Source organism: Hemibagrus wyckioides, linkage group LG11 (assembly GCF_019097595.1).
Source record: "Hemibagrus wyckioides isolate EC202008001 linkage group LG11, SWU_Hwy_1.0, whole genome shotgun sequence".
Taxonomy (NCBI): Eukaryota; Metazoa; Chordata; class Actinopteri; order Siluriformes; family Bagridae; genus Hemibagrus; species Hemibagrus wyckioides.
The window spans coordinates 18,148,835-18,169,551 of record NC_080720.1 but is presented as its reverse complement, the minus strand read 5'-3'; the positions used below and the strand labels follow the sequence as shown (position 1 = coordinate 18,169,551).

The 20,717-nt window shown below is 38.8% G+C and overlaps 4 protein-coding genes across 8 annotated transcripts; all 4 read left to right on the top strand.

Annotated features, from left to right (window-relative positions):
- Positions 1–305: 305 nt before the first annotated feature.
- LOC131361100 (centromere protein S-like) lies at positions 306–5,480 on the top strand. 3 transcript variants are annotated; one of them, XM_058402006.1, is made up of 6 exons: positions 306–484; positions 2,570–2,693; positions 2,778–2,811; positions 3,044–3,110; positions 3,764–3,903; positions 5,388–5,480. In XM_058402006.1, exons 1-5 carry the CDS (start codon positions 458–460, stop codon positions 3,896–3,898), a joined length of 387 nt encoding a protein of 128 aa, XP_058257989.1. In that variant the 5' UTR covers positions 306–457; the 3' UTR covers positions 3,899–3,903; positions 5,388–5,480. The 3 variants fall into 3 exon arrangements, with proteins under 3 accessions (XP_058257989.1, XP_058257988.1, XP_058257987.1); XM_058402005.1 differs by having other exon boundaries at positions 5,260–5,399; XM_058402004.1 differs by lacking the exon at positions 5,388–5,480 and having other exon boundaries at positions 3,764–4,186.
- On the top strand, positions 5,388–8,488 carry LOC131361099 (cell surface glycoprotein 1-like). The gene is made up of 2 exons (XM_058402003.1): positions 5,388–5,480; positions 6,972–8,488. Exon 2 carries the CDS (start codon positions 7,048–7,050, stop codon positions 8,038–8,040), a length of 993 nt encoding a protein of 330 aa, XP_058257986.1. The 5' UTR covers positions 5,388–5,480; positions 6,972–7,047; the 3' UTR covers positions 8,041–8,488.
- Positions 8,489–11,981: 3,493 nt separating this feature from the next.
- LOC131361093 (centromere protein S-like) lies at positions 11,982–17,161 on the top strand. 3 transcript variants are annotated; one of them, XM_058401995.1, is made up of 6 exons: positions 11,982–12,160; positions 14,237–14,360; positions 14,445–14,478; positions 14,711–14,777; positions 15,431–15,570; positions 17,069–17,161. In XM_058401995.1, exons 1-5 carry the CDS (start codon positions 12,134–12,136, stop codon positions 15,563–15,565), a joined length of 387 nt encoding a protein of 128 aa, XP_058257978.1. In that variant the 5' UTR covers positions 11,982–12,133; the 3' UTR covers positions 15,566–15,570; positions 17,069–17,161. The 3 variants fall into 3 exon arrangements, with proteins under 3 accessions (XP_058257978.1, XP_058257977.1, XP_058257976.1); XM_058401994.1 differs by having other exon boundaries at positions 16,941–17,080; XM_058401993.1 differs by lacking the exon at positions 17,069–17,161 and having other exon boundaries at positions 15,431–15,853.
- LOC131361092 (cell surface glycoprotein 1-like) lies at positions 17,069–20,150 on the top strand. Its single transcript, XM_058401992.1, has 2 exons — positions 17,069–17,161; positions 18,653–20,150. Exon 2 carries the CDS (start codon positions 18,729–18,731, stop codon positions 19,719–19,721), a length of 993 nt encoding a protein of 330 aa, XP_058257975.1. The 5' UTR covers positions 17,069–17,161; positions 18,653–18,728; the 3' UTR covers positions 19,722–20,150.
- The last annotated feature ends 567 nt before the right edge of the window (positions 20,151–20,717 follow it).

Sequence of the window (20,717 nt, the reverse complement as noted above, 5' to 3'; positions counted from 1 at the left end):
AGGGTCCTGGAGAAACCTTGTCTCATTTCACTATATACTGCGTCAGCTATATGTGGTTAAAATGACAATAAAAGCTTCTTGACTCTTGACTTGACTAAATGAGCAAATGAGAGAGTAACTTATCTTTTGATCTTATTTTGCTTCAGATTATTATTATTATTAAAAAAAAAAAAAAAAACAGTTGCATTCCCTTTTTTTCTATTTAAAATAAATAAGAGAGAGATGTAAACTTTTGTAATCAAGTCACTGATGGTCACCACGAGGTTTTCTCCGAACCGGGAGAGGGCGCTGTTTATATATCACACAGTACAACCCGCTTTACAGGAAGAAATGTTTTCGCGCAATTTTTAACCAGTTAAAAAAGTACATCGAATTGGGGTCAGTTTTCTTTTGTAGCTTTAGTTTTTGTCTTTATTTAATATAAAGTGATTCGTTGAATACGTGTAGTGAATTCACTATGGATGAGAAAGAGGCGCACACACAGGTAGGAAGCTCTGATATTCTCACCCATGCACACCAGCTGTGTTCATCAACACACGCCTCCTTGTGGAAATAACATTTATTATTTCTTAAACGTTTTGTTTTTTGACCAAGCGCTTTAAAAACATAGAAAATAACGTTTTTACTGTCCCTGTGAAACGACAAGTCCTGGAAAATGATCGCTAATAAATGTTAGCCGTGTGTAGATGTGTTACTGGACTCTACTGTAATAGTCCAGTGGCTCTGAATGTGAGGTCTGTGAAGATAAGCCTGACGACGTTGATTTGTTTTCGGATTTACTTTTGTGGAATAATAACAACTGTCCATGTCCGTTACACTATATTAGCAAAAGTATAGAACACAAAAATATAGGAACTTCACAGAGTTCTGATCTCAACCTTTAATATCACCTATAACAGCTTCAACTCTTCTGGGAAGGCTTTCCACAAGGTTTAGGAGTGTGTTTATGGGAAGTTTTGGTCATTTCTCTAGAAATGCATTTGTGAGGTCCGGCACTGATGTTGGAGGAGAAGGCTCGCAGTCTCCGCTCTAATTCATCACAAAGGTGTTCTTTCTGGTTGAGGTCAGGACTCTGTGCAGGCCAGTCAAGTTCCTCCACACCAAACTCTCCCATCCATGTCTTTATGGACCTTGCTTTGTGCCCTGGTGTACAGTCATGTTGGAACAGGAAGGGGTCATCCCCAAACTGTTCCCACAATGTTGGGAGCATGAAATTGTCCATAATGTCTTGGTATGCTGAAGCATTAAGAGTTCCTTTCACTGGAACTAAGGGGCCAAGACCAACACCTCAATTCAATGATTTGGAGGGGTGTCCCAAAACTTTTGGCAATATAGTGTATAATATTTACTTTGGGTTTTGTAATTCTGTAGTTGTAGTTCTTAACTTGGACAATAATGGCAGTTTTCTGTTGGTTCAAAGGTCTGCCATAAAACACACTCTAATAATAGTATCAAAAAAATGCATACTTATATAATGAGCCTAATATTTCAATTATGTTCATGGAATACATTTTTACTAAAGGTCTGGAGGCCTTTGTCTGGAGAAAAGTTTGAGAAGCTCTGCTTTAGTAACTGCTTAGGTAGAAATCATAATGCTCCTCTTTACTTATTCCACTAAGGTTTTAAAATCCAGATTCCCAGTTAGAGTTATTTGGTGTATTACAGAGAGAAATCCAGCAACCTAGCAGAGGAACCTCACTACCTACATCTCCTGTCCATCAGTGACCGAGAGTTAAATGAAAACCTTAAGACACAAATTAAATTAGGGATTGAATAAAATATTTCAGAGGGATCTAGAACATATTGACAGAACCCTTTGCATTGGACTCACTGTTTTAAACTGACCAGCAAACAGAGAGCTTCATCACAGAACGGTGTTAGTTATCTACCAGTAGGTACATTTTTAAAAATGTAGTTGGAGTGCACAGTGCTCATGAAGCTATTATTATTTATTAGCTTATTGGACATAGTTTGTCCATTTTCTGTACTGCTTATCTTACACAGGGTCACTGAGTTTATCTCTGGGGATGCAGGGGACACCCTGGACGGGGTGCCAACCCATGACAGGGCACAATCACACCCACACATTTGCACATTATGCACAATTAGGATGACAATCAGCCTAGATGCATGTCTTTGGACTGGGGAGAAAACCCTGGGGAGAACACCCTGGGGAGAACATGCAGATTCTACACACACACACACAGGGTGGGGCAAATGTGTTAACCACTAAACCACTGTCCCTCCCAATTAGACATAGTGTTCAATGAAAAGCATTTATAGGACTTTTTACAGGACAAGTTAACAATAATGATGTCCTTTAGAAATACAGGGATGTTCCTCAGAGATAAATAATAAACATGAACAAAAAAAAAGGTTTACTGTACCGTATGTCAGTGATTGTTATCCCAAACAGTTGGTGTGCATTGTTCCTTGTAATTATGTTGCTGAATTGTATTGTTGGTGTATTAACAAACTCAGTCACTTCAAATGTTATTACAGATAAACTAGACTAATGTGGAAATACCCCTACGTATCAAAAACTTGTTGGCAATAACCTTTGTCTCAGAGGCTGAAAGCAGCGGTCCACTACACGGTCAGTAAAATTTGCCAGAGCACAGTGGCGGAGTGTGAGAAGCAGATAAGCAAGCAAGCGGTGGCTGCAATAGCTGAAACCACTTTCAGACAGTGTGGTGAGTTTAACACGCCGATGATTATTTCTTCATTAGTGTTGAGTTTTGTTTCACCATGTATCCGTGTGTCTTTCCACATTGTAGAGATATTTGCAAAAGATCTGGAGGCCTTTGCGAGGTAAATTTGACCTATTTTCTGTATCATACTGTATTGTTTCCCAATCCTGATCGTGAAGTAGCTATGTGCTTTACATTGCAGTGACTCAACCCGTCAGAATGCAATTGCTTCATGAGTGTAAACACTCTAGTCATGGGCTACTGTTAAATCCAGGATTGGGAAAACATGGCTTATTGTCAAAAGATTTGACGGCATGTTTTCACATACTCCTCGTTTCTCATTCTCCTTCCAGACATGCCAAAAGACAAACAATCACTGTGGATGATGTGAAACTTCTAGCAAGGAGGAGCACAGCACTGGTACGAGTCTCTGAGGCACACAACAAATAATCAGTTATAATTTGAATTAGAATTTAATTGGCCTCAGTAATCACCTAATATCTAATTACTAAATCTAGAAATATCAGTACAAACTGACTTTTTTTTTCTTCATTAAGAAAAGAACAAAAAAGCCTGTTTTTCACTTATAATGAAAGTCTAAAGATGACTTTGATAAGAAATGATTAAAAATATAAATGCATATTTAGAACCTAAAACTTTATATTCATTTTTGAATTAGGCAAACATGAGAGAAAATATTACTCTTTTTACAGGACTGTGTTTAGTGTTCATTCATGATGTGATGCTTCTTTTAGACTACTACCAATGTAGACATACAGTACACATTTTTTTATGATGGCTCTACTCATCATTAAATGAATATAACAGGGCTTTTGCTGAATGTGTATTGAGGTTCTTATTCAGAACAATTTCAAGCTCCATTGAATATTGTGGATTTTGCTTAATTTTGTGTTAATTTTTGCCATCATAAAGACCTGAAGAGACTGATCAAACCCAACTGTGGTGTTTGTATCTCTCTGGACATGAAGTATTTCTTCTAGAAGAATGCCACATTTTCATATAGTTAATGGAAAAGTCAAAACTGTATGTATTGAACAACTTTACTCCTATAGTCCAGCCACATGCAGCAAAAGAGTGAAGAACTAGCAATGAACAACCAGGAGCTGAAGGAGAAGAGAAAGAAGAATGCTGCCAAGAGAAAGAGTAAAGAGATGGAGGGAAATGAGGCAGAAGAAACCGAGAGCTGATTTAAGTAAGCACAACCTCATTAACCGTCACTGTGGATAAGTGCATCAACATTATTAAGGGGGGAAACCCCACAAAGACAAATGTACTCTGAATCTTTATAAGTGTATCAATTAAATACACAAAGCCATGCATCAAGAATGTGTATTTTATTGTAATATAGAAGATGCAAAACATTTTCGCTGCCTGTGAATGTAGGAAATTGTGACTGTATAAACAGTGTTGGATTCAGAGGGCGAGACATTTAGTAAATATATCTGGAATAAAGAATTTTGTTTTGGGTTTTTTTTTTAAAACAAAAGTCCCACAATTAACTCCATTTTGACAAAAAGGGGAAAAAAATACAAAAACAAAACAAAAGGACCAATTATTGCATTATGCAGCAAACTTAAATTTTGTACAAAACTAGTGTTTTGCCATCATTTCCACTTTGCACCAGAATGCTTGGGCCATTGTTCTGGATCCAGATTAAGCCTAATTAATCCTGCATTAAAAGATTTCCTAGCATGTAGACATACAGTAGGGTCTGATTGGTCCTTTCCTTCCCTCCCCTCTGACAGCTGGGTCTGAGTTCAGCATAGCTTTAAGTTGCTTCATTCTCTTCATTCGTAGTGAGTCATTTTGCATAAAAGCAACCAGCAAATCCACTAGTGAATGCTGCTAGAAAAATGACAGTGATCTGAAACACACCAGCAAGTCCACCTCTGAATGGATAAAAAAAAAAAAAAAAGTTCAAGTCCAGACTTAAATCCTATTGAGATACTGTGGCATCACTTTAAACAGGCCGTTCATGCTAGAAACCCTCCAATGTGGCTGAATTAAAACAATTTAAAACAATTCTGCAAAGAAGAGTGAAGCAAATTTCCTCCAGAGTGATGTGAAAGACTCATTGCCAGTTATTGCTTATGCTTGATTGCAGTTGTTCCTGCCAAAGGGGCCACAAACAGGTTATTAGGTTTTGGGGGCAATTACTTTTTCACATAGGGCCAGGCAGGTTTGGACAGTTTTTTACCCTTAATAAATGATATCATAATTAAAAACTGCATTTTGTATTTACTCGCATAATTATCTTTGTATAATAAAACTGATGATCTGAACCATTTAAGTGAAAAAAAACCTTTTCTTTTTACACTGTAAATATATATATATATATATATATATATATATTATACACAGTGCTGTGAAAAAGTATTTGCTGATTTTATATAGAATAATATTGAATGAGAAATAAAGCTCAGATATTCAGAGATAGACGGCCATGTTTTTTTTGGGGGGGGGGGGGATCACTGCGCATGCGCACTGCGCAGTGACGCAGAACACTTGACGTAATGTTTGTGTTTAAACTGTGTTTCCTTTTAAACAGTAAGGTGTTGAGGTTGAGAAGATCGCAAGACTTGGCTTATCCTTTGCTTTGTGATTTTTCTACACGCCTGTTTGGGATTTCTTCTAACTCCGTTACTGGACCTGACTCCTACACCGACTCTACAACAGTGATGATGAACTTCAGAGGAGGAACCGCGCTTCAGCAGCACCAGGATGTGGAGCCCGAGCCCGGATGGAGCGGACTGGACAACCCCTGGACCGGTCAGTTACTGACTTTTCTCTTTTTCTCTTAAGTATAAAGTCTTTTAAACACCGCGGTATTACAAAAAAACCGCAATCGGGAATATCGTTTTATTTGGTTAGATGATTTGGAAAAAATCTGTTCGGCTAATCGATATTTGGCTAATCTCTTTACGGACACGATCATTACGGTATGCTAAAGCTAGCGGACAAAGCGGCAGACTCCGGTGAAACGAGCAGGGAGGAAATAAACAGTGTTAATGTTTTCAGATATGTTAAAATCAGCTTTTGATAAAAGTCGGGATGTTTATTTAACGCTTATTAAAGTTTACTAAGACAAGCCGAAGAGTATTAGCAAAGATTAGCTAGACGGCTAGTTAGCATGTAGCTAAGTAATTGTTTTTCAGTGTTCATAGTTTTTTTAAAGAGTGAATAACACAAGTTAAAATGTTTACAATAACATGATCTATTTTATTATTTGAACGATTTTTCATTGTCCGTGTTTGTCGAGTTGTTAAAGCGGAGAGAGGAAGGGGCTGTGAGGAAAGGCAGCTAGCTGAACAAAACCAATCGCTAGAAATAAATGGAGCTAATGCAGAGGGCAGCTTAGGCAAAAATATCAAGCTGTTTGTTTCACTTCTGTTCAGCAAGGATTTGTTTATAGCTGTGCTGAATAAAATAGTTAGGAGTAGTGTCATTCAAGATTCAAGAAGCTTTTATTGTCATTTCAACCACATACAGCTGGCGCAGTACATAGTGAAATGAAACAACGTTTCTCCAGGACCTGGTGCTACATAAACATACAACTACAAGTTCAATACAAAACAACAAACAACACCACAGAGCTAGGACAGAAGTTTGTCTTAGCCACGTAAAGTGCACAGTGTGCAGCTAGGTGCAAACAGAGCATAGACAAGACAGTGCAAAAAAGACAATAAATACAATAAAGACAACACAAAAGAACACAGGACACTTAGTGCTGAGAGGAAATAAAAGAACGTGTACTGGAATGTAAGTGAAATAAAATAGATAAAGTGAAATGATGTAGAAAAAAGTATTGTGCAAAAATATTGTGCAAAAATACACAGCAGCAGTTGAGGTAGATACATTTACGATCAAGGGCAAATTTTTGAGACGAGACACAAATGGACTCAAAGGGGATGTGAAGCATTGGAGTAAGGAACTGATAAAGAAACACACTGTAATAGAAATGTAGTTTAATCTGCACTGTTGTGGGGGGATACTTTTGAGCATTGAGAAGTGACCAGTGTGAGTAACAGTGAAGCCGTGATAGCGTAAGTGACTCCTATATATGCAGAATATAAATACTGAGTTTTTCTGCACTGTTATAGGAAGATTACAGTAATGTAACTTGTGTAAATACATCTTGTTTTGATAGGGAGGTTTTCCTGCTTTACAAAACATACACAGTGCTATTTAAAAGGGTTTCTGCTTCTTTTTATGAGATGTTTTTAAATGTGCCGCATTGTCTGTTCATCTTCTTTGACACAGGGACACAGAGGGAGACGTTTGTGTTTCCGGAGGATGAGGACAATGACAACTGGCCTATGAGAAGCCAATCTCCTGTATGGATCCCACCACCTGTGGGGAGCCCAGCCCCACCTATGAGAGGTCCCTTTTCTGTGTGGACCCCACCACCTGTGAGGAGCCCATCCCCTCCTATGAGAGGCCTCTCTCATGTATGGACCCCACCACCTGTGAGGAGCCCATCCCCACCTATGAGAGGCCTCTCTCCTCTATGGACCCCACCACCTGTGAGGAGCCCATCCCCACCTATGAGAGGCCTCTCTCCTCTATGGATCCCACCACCTGTGAGGAGCCCATCCCCACCTATGAGAGGCCTCTCTCCTCTATGGATCCCACCACCTGTGAGGAGCCCATCCCCACCTATGAGAGGCCTCTCTCCTCTATTGGTCCCACCACCTGTGAGGAGCCCATCCCCACCTATGAGAGGCCTCTCTCCTCTATGGATCCCACCACCTGTGAGGAGCCCATCCCCACCTATGAGAGGCCTCTCTCCTCTATGGATCCCACCACCTATGAGGAACCCATCCACACCTATGAGAGGCCTCTCTCCTCTATGGATCCCACCACCTGTGAGGAGCCCATCCACACCTATGAGAGGCCTCTCTCCTCTATGGATCCCACCACCTGTGGGGAACCCATCCCCACCTATGAGAGGCCTCTCTCCTGTATGGATCCCACCACCTGTGGGGAGCCTCTCTCCTCTATGGAACCCACCTCCTGTATGGATCCCACCACCTGTGGGGAGCCCATCCCCACCTATGAGAGGCCTCTCTCCTCTATGGATCCCACCACCTGTGGGGAGCCTCTCTCCTCTATGGAACCCACCACCTGTATGGATCCCACCACCTGTGGGGAGCCCATCTCCACCTGTGAGAGGCCTCTCTCCTGTATGGAGACCATCCCCTTGCAGAAACCCTTCCTCTGTGATGAGTCCATCCCCAGGAACGCAACCATCCCCATTGAGGAGGCCATCACCTACAGGGAATCCACAGCGTTTCACAGTTCCTCTGCCCCAGCCTCATGTCCAGATTAACCCCCACCACATTGTGGCTGGTCAGCTGTATGTTCCTGTCCCACGCCAGGGCATAAGGAGGAGGAGGGACGAAGAGGATGATCAAGAAGCCCCTCCGAGTAGACGGCAGCATGTGGATCAGGATGGGTAGCTGGGTTTCATCAGGAGGATCGTCCGATTCCCCGTTCACTGGGTTTCTATTTACATGGGAGAGCTGTATGTTCAAAAGTTCAGTCATCACCTCATGTTCATCACCTCATATCCATGATGTATGGTAAGTATCTGTGGTAAGTATGTATGGTAAGTATTTCACCCCTAGATTTCAGCATTAGTGTTTTTTTCAGAGAGAGATTTCAGCATTTTAAACATGTGGGGTGGTGAGAATCTGTAGTTTCTTTTGTATTTTGCATTTGCATTTAGTTTGTGTTAAATGTATAGGATTTTTATAATATTAATGTTGTTTATCTATATATAATATATTTTATATATATATATATATATATATTCATATATATTAATAAATAAATAGAAATTGTTTTGTTGTAGAATCATGCATTGTTGTAAATATGTAAATATTACATTTTTAAGATTTAGATTTCAATATTAAGTTATTCATATGTAGTGTTGCATTATAAAATGTTAAAATAGTGTATAAAATATTAATATCTGTAATAGGTCCATGTACTTTTTGGTATTTGAAGTTTCTTTTTATGTTTATAAAAAGAAACTTCAACTACCAAAAAGTACACGGACTGTAATAAGTGTACAGTTTGTCATAGTTTGTAAATAGTTAATAAATTATTTTTTGGTTCAATACACACGTGTCTCAAGTGTCTTTTTTTTATAACACATCATAAACATTTCTCATTTGTTTCTCATATAATTACAAAATAAAAAAAGTAGAGTATTGCTGTATTACATATCAGTATTTTTCTAACACAACAGCCATGTTACTGTGTGAAATGCTGTCAGAGAGAGAGAGACAGTGAGTGTGTGTGTGTGTGTGTGTGTGTACTGAGATGAATCACTGAAAGCTAAATTAAATCTGAAGGTTGTGAGTTCCAATCCCAGATCCACCACAAGGCCCTCAACCCTCAATTACTCAGTTGTATAAAATAAGACAATATGTAATTCTCTCTGGATAAGGGCATCTGCTAAATCCCCGAAATGTAAATGTCTGATATCTGCCTCTTGTCTCCTCAGTTCTGGTTAAACCTATGAGTGTGTCGCACTTATTCAGAACACATGTCACTAAGACCTGTTACAAACATATTCTGTCTCATTTAACTCTGAATGAAACAAAACCTCATAAACCTCCTGATATTAATTATACTATTTTCCTTCCACCCTCATCGTCCTGACTCCTGACCCTGAGACTGACCAGTGTGCCTGCACACCAGGGGATAGTGGATAGTAAAACTGCTTTATCTTCTTCATATCTGTCTGTTGGATTTTTTTAATACATTTTGGACTTGTTTAATTTTGGACTGCAGTTGTTGTGTCTCAGCTGTGTCTATATATATAAAAAATTACGGGAAAAAAAGTTAATATCAGGTTCATTGTGAGAGAAGTTCACACTCTGTAGCCACTGCAGAATATGGTTTCTGTATTTATGTCTGGTGTAAATGGACTACACAGATATATATTTTTCACAGGCCACTGGTGTCTCAGGTGTCTGATGCGACTGATTTATAATTCAGTGATTCATCAGAAACTTGTTGCCAAATCATTTCACTGTCAGTCCACTTTGTGAATTCAGGTGGACTTTCCTTTCCCTTTGGGCTCAAGACACTTCAATACATTTTTTAAGAAACTCTGAGTTTTAGCTGTGTCAGCGTGCCCAAGAAACTTTCAAACAAAGAAAGAAAAACTTTCACAGCTTTCACCCCCCCCCCCCACACACACAAACACACTTTACTATCCTTTTGAGGACCTTTTAATAGGAATAACCCTGAGCTCATATGTTTTTTGGTTAGTTTTAAATAAAATCTGTGTAAGAGGCAGATCAAAAGTCCATAGAACAAAGGTACCACACTGTATGTTCCTGTAGCTGTAGTGTATAGTTTTAATGCAGTTTACCTCTAAAGCTTAACTGTAAAAATGAAAATGCTGCTCCTTAAGGTTCACTTTGTGCTTTAAAAGATTTCCTACACTCTTCATGTTACTAGGTGAAAGATACATAATGAAAGCAATCATTTTAAAAAGGTACTTTTTCTGAATGTACAGTTTTTTTTCGGTTCCTTTAGTTCAAGCAAGAGGTGAATAATAAAGTGACATTTTTATTGCTGTCCCGCTCAAGGGCTGTAAGCAGGGGTGATTCTAGGATTTTCATTAAGGGGGCAATGAGAGTATAATAGTAAAAATAAATAAATAAATAAATAAATGATTAAGAGGGTAGGATGGTAAACTTATTGCAGTATTCCACTGTATTGCATAGATGTGTATAGCATTTGAGTACTGAACAAGCCAAATACAAGTCTTCCTGATCACACACACACACACACACACACACTTGTCCTCTGTTCCTCGCTACTGCGGTCAAGTTAGTTTGATATTCGGACATTAGACAGACACTCAGAAGCGGTATTTCATGGACTGTCGACAAATTTCTGTACGACTGAAATGTGGTACTTACCTGGCTATGTGCCCCAGTTATTCTAATTTCTTCTTAAATATACATATGGCATGCCTCATTGCAATCAGATTTTGTTTATTTATAAATAAGAATTTAATTAATAGATAGTATTAATTATGTATCATATGAATACATTTTTTATTATTAATTTATTTTTTACTAAAAAGATTAGGCCCTATTCCTTCAACAGCTGCTAGGTCATGTGACCCTGTGACCCCAAACTAGTACCAAAATAATCTTATTGGAAACCCCCACAAGATACACCTCTTTGTATCTTCTTTTATTTTTATTTATTTTTTTTTTTTTTTTAAAAAACACTATTTCTTCAATAGCTTCTAGGTCATGTGACCCTGTGACCCCAAACTAGTACTAAAATCTATCTATCTCTGTCTTAATTATTATAAGATAGATAGATAGATAGATAGATAGATAGATAGATAGATAGATAGATAGATAGATAGATAGATAGATAGATAGATATGCACAGTGTGTAAATTAATAATTACAAATTAATTCACATGATACATAATTAATACTATTACTATTAATCTATTAATTAAATTCTTATTAATAAATAAACAAAATCTGAAATTTAAAGGGGACTGAGGAGATCCCCAATTTGTGTACAGTTTATGGAGAATCGCAGAAGGGGGGCTGAGTAGAAATGTTCTAGCCTAGCAACGCCCATGTTTCTAACTCTACATGTCAGCATGTCCTGTTCTTTTGCTATATTTTCTATTTATACTACTTTCATGTGTGTTTCCTTGGAAAACAATACAATTTTTGAGTGATCCCAAACTTTTGAGCGGTAGTGTATGTTATAAGATACCCCTAGTTTACAGTTTCTCTAGTTTGCACATTTTATTTTGTTTGCACATTTTTCTGTGCTATGTGTCCTGTACAGTATTGTGTTGCGTCTTCCATCTTGCACTGTTTGCGCACGATCTGCACTTAAACTTTCTGTCCTTAGCTCTGTTGTTTTTGTTTTGTAGCTATATGTTGTTATGTTGTATGTGTAGCACCAGGGTCCTGGAGAAACCTTGTCTCATTTCACTATATACTGCGTCAGCTATATGTGGTTAAAATGACAATAAAAGCTTCTTGACTCTTGACTTGACTAAATGAGCAAATGAGAGAGTAACTTATCTTTTGATCTTATTTTGCTTCAGATTATTATTATTATTAAAAAAAAAAAAAAAACAGTTGCATTCCCTTTTTTTCTATTTAAAATAAATAAGAGAGAGATGTAAACTTTTGTAATCAAGTCACTGATGGTCACCACGAGGTTTTCTCCGAACCGGGAGAGGGCGCTGTTTATATATCACACAGTACAACCCGCTTTACAGGAAGAAATGTTTTCGCGCAATTTTTAACCAGTTAAAAAAGTACATCGAATTGGGGTCAGTTTTCTTTTGTAGCTTTAGTTTTTGTCTTTATTTAATATAAAGTGATTCGTTGAATACGTGTAGTGAATTCACTATGGATGAGAAAGAGGCGCACACACAGGTAGGAAGCTCTGATATTCTCACCCATGCACACCAGCTGTGTTCATCAACACACGCCTCCTTGTGGAAATAACATTTATTATTTCTTAAACGTTTTGTTTTTTGACCAAGCGCTTTAAAAACATAGAAAATAACGTTTTTACTGTCCCTGTGAAACGACAAGTCCTGGAAAATGATCGCTAATAAATGTTAGCCGTGTGTAGATGTGTTACTGGACACTACTGTAATAGTCCAGTGGCTCTGAATGTGAGGTCTGTGAAGATAAGCCTGACGACGTTGATTTGTTTTCGGATTTACTTTTGTGGAATAATAACAACTGTCCATGTCCGTTACACTATATTAGCAAAAGTATAGAACACAAAAATATAGGAACTTCACAGAGTTCTGATCTCAACCTTTAATATCACCTATAACAGCTTCAACTCTTCTGGGAAGGCTTTCCACAAGGTTTAGGAGTGTGTTTATGGGAAGTTTTGGTCATTTCTCTAGAAATGCATTTGTGAGGTCCGGCACTGATGTTGGAGGAGAAGGCTCGCAGTCTCCGCTCTAATTCATCACAAAGGTGTTCTTTCTGGTTGAGGTCAGGACTCTGTGCAGGCCAGTCAAGTTCCTCCACACCAAACTCTCCCATCCATGTCTTTATGGACCTTGCTTTGTGCCCTGGTGTACAGTCATGTTGGAACAGGAAGGGGTCATCCCCAAACTGTTCCCACAATGTTGGGAGCATGAAATTGTCCATAATGTCTTGGTATGCTGAAGCATTAAGAGTTCCTTTCACTGGAACTAAGGGGCCAAGACCAACACCTCAATTCAATGATTTGGAGGGGTGTCCCAAAACTTTTGGCAATATAGTGTATAATATTTACTTTGGGTTTTGTAATTCTGTAGTTGTAGTTCTTAACTTGGACAATAATGGCAGTTTTCTGTTGGTTCAAAGGTCTGCCATAAAACACACTCTAATAATAGTATCAAAAAAATGCATACTTATATAATGAGCCTAATATTTCAATTATGTTCATGGAATACATTTTTACTAAAGGTCTGGAGGCCTTTGTCTGGAGAAAAGTTTGAGAAGCTCTGCTTTAGTAACTGCTTAGGTAGAAATCATAATGCTCCTCTTTACTTATTCCACTAAGGTTTTAAAATCCAGATTCCCAGTTAGAGTTATTTGGTGTATTACAGAGAGAAATCCAGCAACCTAGCAGAGGAACCTCACTACCTACATCTCCTGTCCATCAGTGACCGAGAGTTAAATGAAAACCTTAAGACACAAATTAAATTAGGGATTGAATAAAATATTTCAGAGGGATCTAGAACATATTGACAGAACCCTTTGCATTGGACTCACTGTTTTAAACTGACCAGCAAACAGAGAGCTTCATCACAGAACGGTGTTAGTTATCTACCAGTAGGTACATTTTTAAAAATGTAGTTGGAGTGCACAGTGCTCATGAAGCTATTATTATTTATTAGCTTATTGGACATAGTTTGTCCATTTTCTGTACTGCTTATCTTACACAGGGTCACTGAGTTTATCTCTGGGGATGCAGGGGACACCCTGGACGGGGTGCCAACCCATGACAGGGCACAATCACACCCACACATTTGCACATTATGCACAATTAGGATGACAATCAGCCTAGATGCATGTCTTTGGACTGGGGAGAAAACCCTGGGGAGAACACCCTGGGGAGAACATGCAGATTCTACACACACACACACAGGGTGGGGCAAATGTGTTAACCACTAAACCACTGTCCCTCCCAATTAGACATAGTGTTCAATGAAAAGCATTTATAGGACTTTTTACAGGACAAGTTAACAATAATGATGTCCTTTAGAAATACAGGGATGTTCCTCAGAGATAAATAATAAACATGAACAAAAAAAAAGGTTTACTGTACCGTATGTCAGTGATTGTTATCCCAAACAGTTGGTGTGCATTGTTCCTTGTAATTATGTTGCTGAATTGTATTGTTGGTGTATTAACAATAACAAATGTTATTACAGATAAACTAGACTAATGTGGAAATACCCCTACGTATCAAAAACTTGTTGGCAATAACCTTTGTCTCAGAGGCTGAAAGCAGCGGTCCACTACACGGTCAGTAAAATTTGCCAGAGCACAGTGGCGGAGTGTGAGAAGCAGATAAGCAAGCAAGCGGTGGCTGCAATAGCTGAAACCACTTTCAGACAGTGTGGTGAGTTTAACACGCCGATGATTATTTCTTCATTAGTGTTGAGTTTTGTTTCACCATGTATCCGTGTGTCTTTCCACATTGTAGAGATATTTGCAAAAGATCTGGAGGCCTTTGCGAGGTAAATTTGACCTATTTTCTGTATCATACTGTATTGTTTCCCAATCCTGATCGTGAAGTAGCTATGTGCTTTACATTGCAGTGACTCAACCCGTCAGAATGCAATTGCTTCATGAGTGTAAACACTCTAGTCATGGGCTACTGTTAAATCCAGGATTGGGAAAACATGGCTTATTGTCAAAAGATTTGACGGCATGTTTTCACATACTCCTCGTTTCTCATTCTCCTTCCAGACATGCCAAAAGACAAACAATCACTGTGGATGATGTGAAACTTCTAGCAAGGAGGAGCACAGCACTGGTACGAGTCTCTGAGGCACACAACAAATAATCAGTTATAATTTGAATTAGAATTTAATTGGCCTCAGTAATCACCTAATATCTAATTACTAAATCTAGAAATATCAGTACAAACTGACTTTTTTTTTCTTCATTAAGAAAAGAACAAAAAAGCCTGTTTTTCACTTATAATGAAAGTCTAAAGATGACTTTGATAAGAAATGATTAAAAATATAAATGCATATTTAGAACCTAAAACTTTATATTCATTTTTGAATTAGGCAAACATGAGAGAAAATATTACTCTTTTTACAGGACTGTGTTTAGTATTCATTCATGATGTGATGCTTCTTTTAGACTACTACCAATGTAGACATACAGTACACATTTTTTTATGATGGCTCTACTCATCATTAAATGAATATAACAGGGCTTTTGCTGAATGTGTATTGAGGTTCTTATTCAGAACAATTTCAAGCTCCATTGAATATTGTGGATTTTGCTTAATTTTGTGTTAATTTTTGCCATCATAAAGACCTGAAGAGACTGATCAAACCCAACTGTGGTGTTTGTATCTCTCTGGACATGAAGTATTTCTTCTAGAAGAATGCCACATTTTCATATAGTTAATGGAAAAGTCAAAACTGTATGTATTGAACAACTTTACTCCTATAGTCCAGCCACATGCAGCAAAAGAGTGAAGAACTAGCAATGAACAACCAGGAGCTGAAGGAGAAGAGAAAGAAGAATGCTGCCAAGAGAAAGAGTAAAGAGATGGAGGGAAATGAGGCAGAAGAAACCGAGAGCTGATTTAAGTAAGCACAACCTCATTAACCGTCACTGTGGATAAGTGCATCAACATTATTAAGGGGGGAAACCCCACAAAGACAAATGTACTCTGAATCTTTATAAGTGTATCAATTAAATACACAAAGCCATGCATCAAGAATGTGTATTTTATTGTAATATAGAAGATGCAAAACATTTTCGCTGCCTGTGAATGTAGGAAATTGTGACTGTATAAACAGTGTTGGATTCAGAGGGCGAGACATTTAGTAAATATATCTGGAATAAAGAATTTTGTTTTGGGTTTTTTTTTTTAAACAAAAGTCCCACAATTAACTCCATTTTGACAAAAAGGGGAAAAAAATACAAAAACAAAACAAAAGGACCAATTATTGCATTATGCAGCAAACTTAAATTTTGTACAAAACTAGTGTTTTGCCATCATTTCCACTTTGCACCAGAATGCTTGGGCCATTGTTCTGGATCCAGATTAAGCCTAATTAATCCTGCATTAAAAGATTTCCTAGCATGTAGACATACAGTAGGGTCTGATTGGTCCTTTCCTTCCCTCCCCTCTGACAGCTGGGTCTGAGTTCAGCATAGCTTTAAGTTGCTTCATTCTCTTCATTCGTAGTGAGTCATTTTGCATAAAAGCAACCAGCAAATCCACTAGTGAATGCTGCTAGAAAAATGACAGTGATCTGAAACACACCAGCAAGTCCACCTCTGAATGGATAAAAAAAAAAAAAAAAGTTCAAGTCCAGACTTAAATCCTATTGAGATACTGTGGCATCACTTTAAACAGGCCGTTCATGCTAGAAACCCTCCAATGTGGCTGAATTAAAACAATTTAAAACAATTCTGCAAAGAAGAGTGAAGCAAATTTCCTCCAGAGTGATGTGAAAGACTCATTGCCAGTTATTGCTTATGCTTGATTGCAGTTGTTCCTGCCAAAGGGGCCACAAACAGGTTATTAGGTTTTGGGGGCAATTACTTTTTCACATAGGGCCAGGCAGGTTTGGACAGTTTTTTACCCTTAATAAATGATATCATAATTAAAAACTGCATTTTGTATTTACTCGCATAATTATCTTTGTATAATAAAACTGATGATCTGAACCATTTAAGTGAAAAAAAACCTTTTCTTTTTACACTGTAAATATATATATATATATATATATATATATATATATATATATATATATATATACACAGTGCTGTGAAAAAGTATTTGCTGATTTTATATAGAATAATATTGAATGAGAAATAAAGCTCAGATATTCAGAGATAGACGGCCATGTTTTTTTTGGGGGGGGGGATCACTGCGCATGCGCACTGCGCAGTGACGCAGAACACTTGACGTAATGTTTGTGTTTAAACTGTGTTTCCTTTTAAACAGTAAGGTGTTGAGGTTGAGAAGATCGCAAGACTTGGCTTATCCTTTGCTTTGTGATTTTTCTACACGCCTGTTTGGGATTTCTTCTAACTCCGTTACTGGACCTGACTCCTACACCGACTCTACAACAGTGATGATGAACTTCAGAGGAGGAACCGCGCTTCAGCAGCACCAGGATGTGGAGCCCGAGCCCGGATGGAGCGGACTGGACAACCCCTGGACCGGTCAGTTACTGACTTTTCTCTTTTTCTCTTAAGTATAAAGTCTTTTAAACACCGCGGTATTACAAAAAAACCGCAATCGGGAATATCGTTTTATTTGGTTAGATGATTTGGAAAAAATCTGTTCGGCTAATCGATATTTGGCTAATCTCTTTACGGACACGATCATTACGGTATGCTAAAGCTAGCGGACAAAGCGGCAGACTCCGGTGAAACGAGCAGGGAGGAAATAAACAGTGTTAATGTTTTCAGATATGTTAAAATCAGCTTTTGATAAAAGTCGGGATGTTTATTTAACGCTTATTAAAGTTTACTAAGACAAGCCGAAGAGTATTAGCAAAGATTAGCTAGACGGCTAGTTAGCATGTAGCTAAGTAATTGTTTTTCAGTGTTCATAGTTTTTTTTAAGAGTGAATAACACAAGTTAAAATGTTTACAATAACATGATCTATTTTATTATTTGAACGATTTTTCATTGTCCGTGTTTGTCGAGTTGTTAAAGCGGAGAGAGGAAGGGGCTGTGAGGAAAGGCAGCTAGCTGAACAAAACCAATCGCTAGAAATAAATGGAGCTAATGCAGAGGGCAGCTTAGGCAAAAATATCAAGCTGTCTGTTTCACTTCTGTTCAGCAAGGATTTGTTTATAGCTGTGCTGAATAAAATAGTTAGGAGTAGTGTCATTCAAGATTCAAGAAGCTTTTATTGTCATTTCAACCACATACAGCTGGCGCAGTACATAGTGAAATGAAACAACGTTTCTCCAGGACCTGGTGCTACATAAACATACAACTACAAGTTCAATACAAAACAACAAACAACACCACAGAGCTAGGACAGAAGTTTGTCTTAGCCATGTAAAGTGCACAGTGTGCAGCTAGGTGCAAACAGAGCATAGACAAGACAGTGCAAAAAAGACAATAAATACAATAAAGACAACACAAAAGAACACAGGACACTTAGTGCTGAGAGGAAATAAAAGAACGTGTACTGGAATGTAAGTGAAATAAAATAGATAAAGTGAAATGATGTAGAAAAAAGTATTGTGCAAAAATATTGTGCAAAAATACACAGCAGCAGTTGAGGTAGATACATTTACGATCAAGGGCAAATTTTTGAGACGAGACACAAATGGACTCAAAGGGGATGTGAAGCATTGGAGTAAGGAACTGATAAAGAAACACACTGTAATAGAAATGTAGTTTAATCTGCACTGTTGTGGGGGGATACTTTTGAGCATTGAGAAGTGACCAGTGTGAGTAACAGTGAAGCCGTGATAGCGTAAGTGACTCCTATATATGCAGAATATAAATACTGAGTTTTTCTGCACTGTTATAGGAAGATTACAGTAATGTAACTTGTGTAAATACATCTTGTTTTGATAGGGAGGTTTTCCTGCTTTACAAAACATACACAGTGCTATTTAAAAGGGTTTCTGCTTCTTTTTATGAGATGTTTTTAAATGTGCCGCATTGTCTGTTCATCTTCTTTGACACAGGGACACAGAGGGAGACGTTTGTGTTTCCGGAGGATGAGGACAATGACAACTGGCCTATGAGAAGCCAATCTCCTGTATGGATCCCACCACCTGTGGGGAGCCCAGCCCCACCTATGAGAGGTCCCTTTTCTGTGTGGACCCCACCACCTGTGAGGAGCCCATCCCCTCCTATGAGAGGCCTCTCTCATGTATGGACCCCACCACCTGTGAGGAGCCCATCCCCACCTATGAGAGGCCTCTCTCCTCTATGGACCCCACCACCTGTGAGGAGCCCATCCCCACCTATGAGAGGCCTCTCTCCTCTATGGATCCCACCACCTGTGAGGAGCCCATCCCCACCTATGAGAGGCCTCTCTCCTCTATGGATCCCACCACCTGTGAGGAGCCCATCCCCACCTATGAGAGGCCTCTCTCCTCTATTGGTCCCACCACCTGTGAGGAGCCCATCCCCACCTATGAGAGGCCTCTCTCCTCTATGGATCCCACCACCTGTGAGGAGCCCATCCCCACCTATGAGAGGCCTCTCTCCTCTATGGATCCCACCACCTATGAGGAACCCATCCACACCTATGAGAGGCCTCTCTCCTCTATGGATCCCACCACCTGTGAGGAGCCCATCCACACCTATGAGAGGCCTCTCTCCTCTATGGATCCCACCACCTGTGGGGAACCCATCCCCACCTATGAGAGGCCTCTCTCCTGTATGGATCCCACCACCTGTGGGGAGCCTCTCTCCTCTATGGAACCCACCTCCTGTATGGATCCCACCACCTGTGGGGAGCCCATCCCCACCTATGAGAGGCCTCTCTCCTCTATGGATCCCACCACCTGTGGGGAGCCTCTCTCCTCTATGGAACCCACCACCTGTATGGATCCCACCACCTGTGGGGAGCCCATCTCCACCTGTGAGAGGCCTCTCTCCTGTATGGAGACCATCCCCTTGCAGAAACCCTTCCTCTGTGATGAGTCCATCCCCAGGAACGCAACCATCCCCATTGAGGAGGCCATCACCTACAGGGAATCCACAGCGTTTCACAGTTCCTCTGCCCCAGCCTCATGTCCAGATTAACCCCCACCACATTGTGGCTGGTCAGCTGTATGTTCCTGTCCCACGCCAGGGCATAAGGAGGAGGAGGGACGAAGAGGATGATCAAGAAGCCCCTCCGAGTAGACGGCAGCATGTGGATCAGGATGGGTAGCTGGGTTTCATCAGGAGGATCGTCCGATTCCCCGTTCACTGGGTTTCTATTTACATGGGAGAGCTGTATGTTCAAAAGTTCAGTCATCACCTCATGTTCATCACCTCATATCCATGATGTATGGTAAGTATCTGTGGTAAGTATGTATGGTAAGTATTTCACCCCTAGATTTCAGCATTAGTGTTTTTTTCAGAGAGAGATTTCAGCATTTTAAACATGTGGGGTGGTGAGAATCTGTAGTTTCTTTTGTATTTTGCATTTGCATTTAGTTTGTGTTAAATGTATAGGATTTTTATAATATTAATGTTGTTTATCTATATATAATATATTTTATATATATATATATATATTCATATATATTAATAAATAAATAGAAATTGTTTTGTTGTAGAATCATGCATTGTTGTAAATATGTAAATATTACATTTTTAAGATTTAGATTTCAATATTAAGTTATTCATATGTAGTGTTGCATTATAAAATGTTAAAATAGTGTATAAAATATTAATATCTGTAATAGGTCCATGTACTTTTTGGTATTTGAAGTTTCTTTTTATGTTTATAAAAAGAAACTTCAACTACCAAAAAGTACACGGACTGTAATAAGTGTACAGTTTGTCATAGTTTGTAAATAGTTAATAAATTATTTTTTGGTTCAATACACACGTGTCTCAAGTGTCTTTTTTTTATAACACATCATAAACATTTCTCATTTGTTTCTCATATAATTACAAAATAAAAAAAGTAGAGTATTGCTGTATTACATATCAGTATTTTTCTAACACAACAGCCATGTTACTGTGTGAAATGCTGTCAGAGAGAGAGAGACAGTGAGTGTGTGTGTGTGTGTGTGTACTGAGATGAAT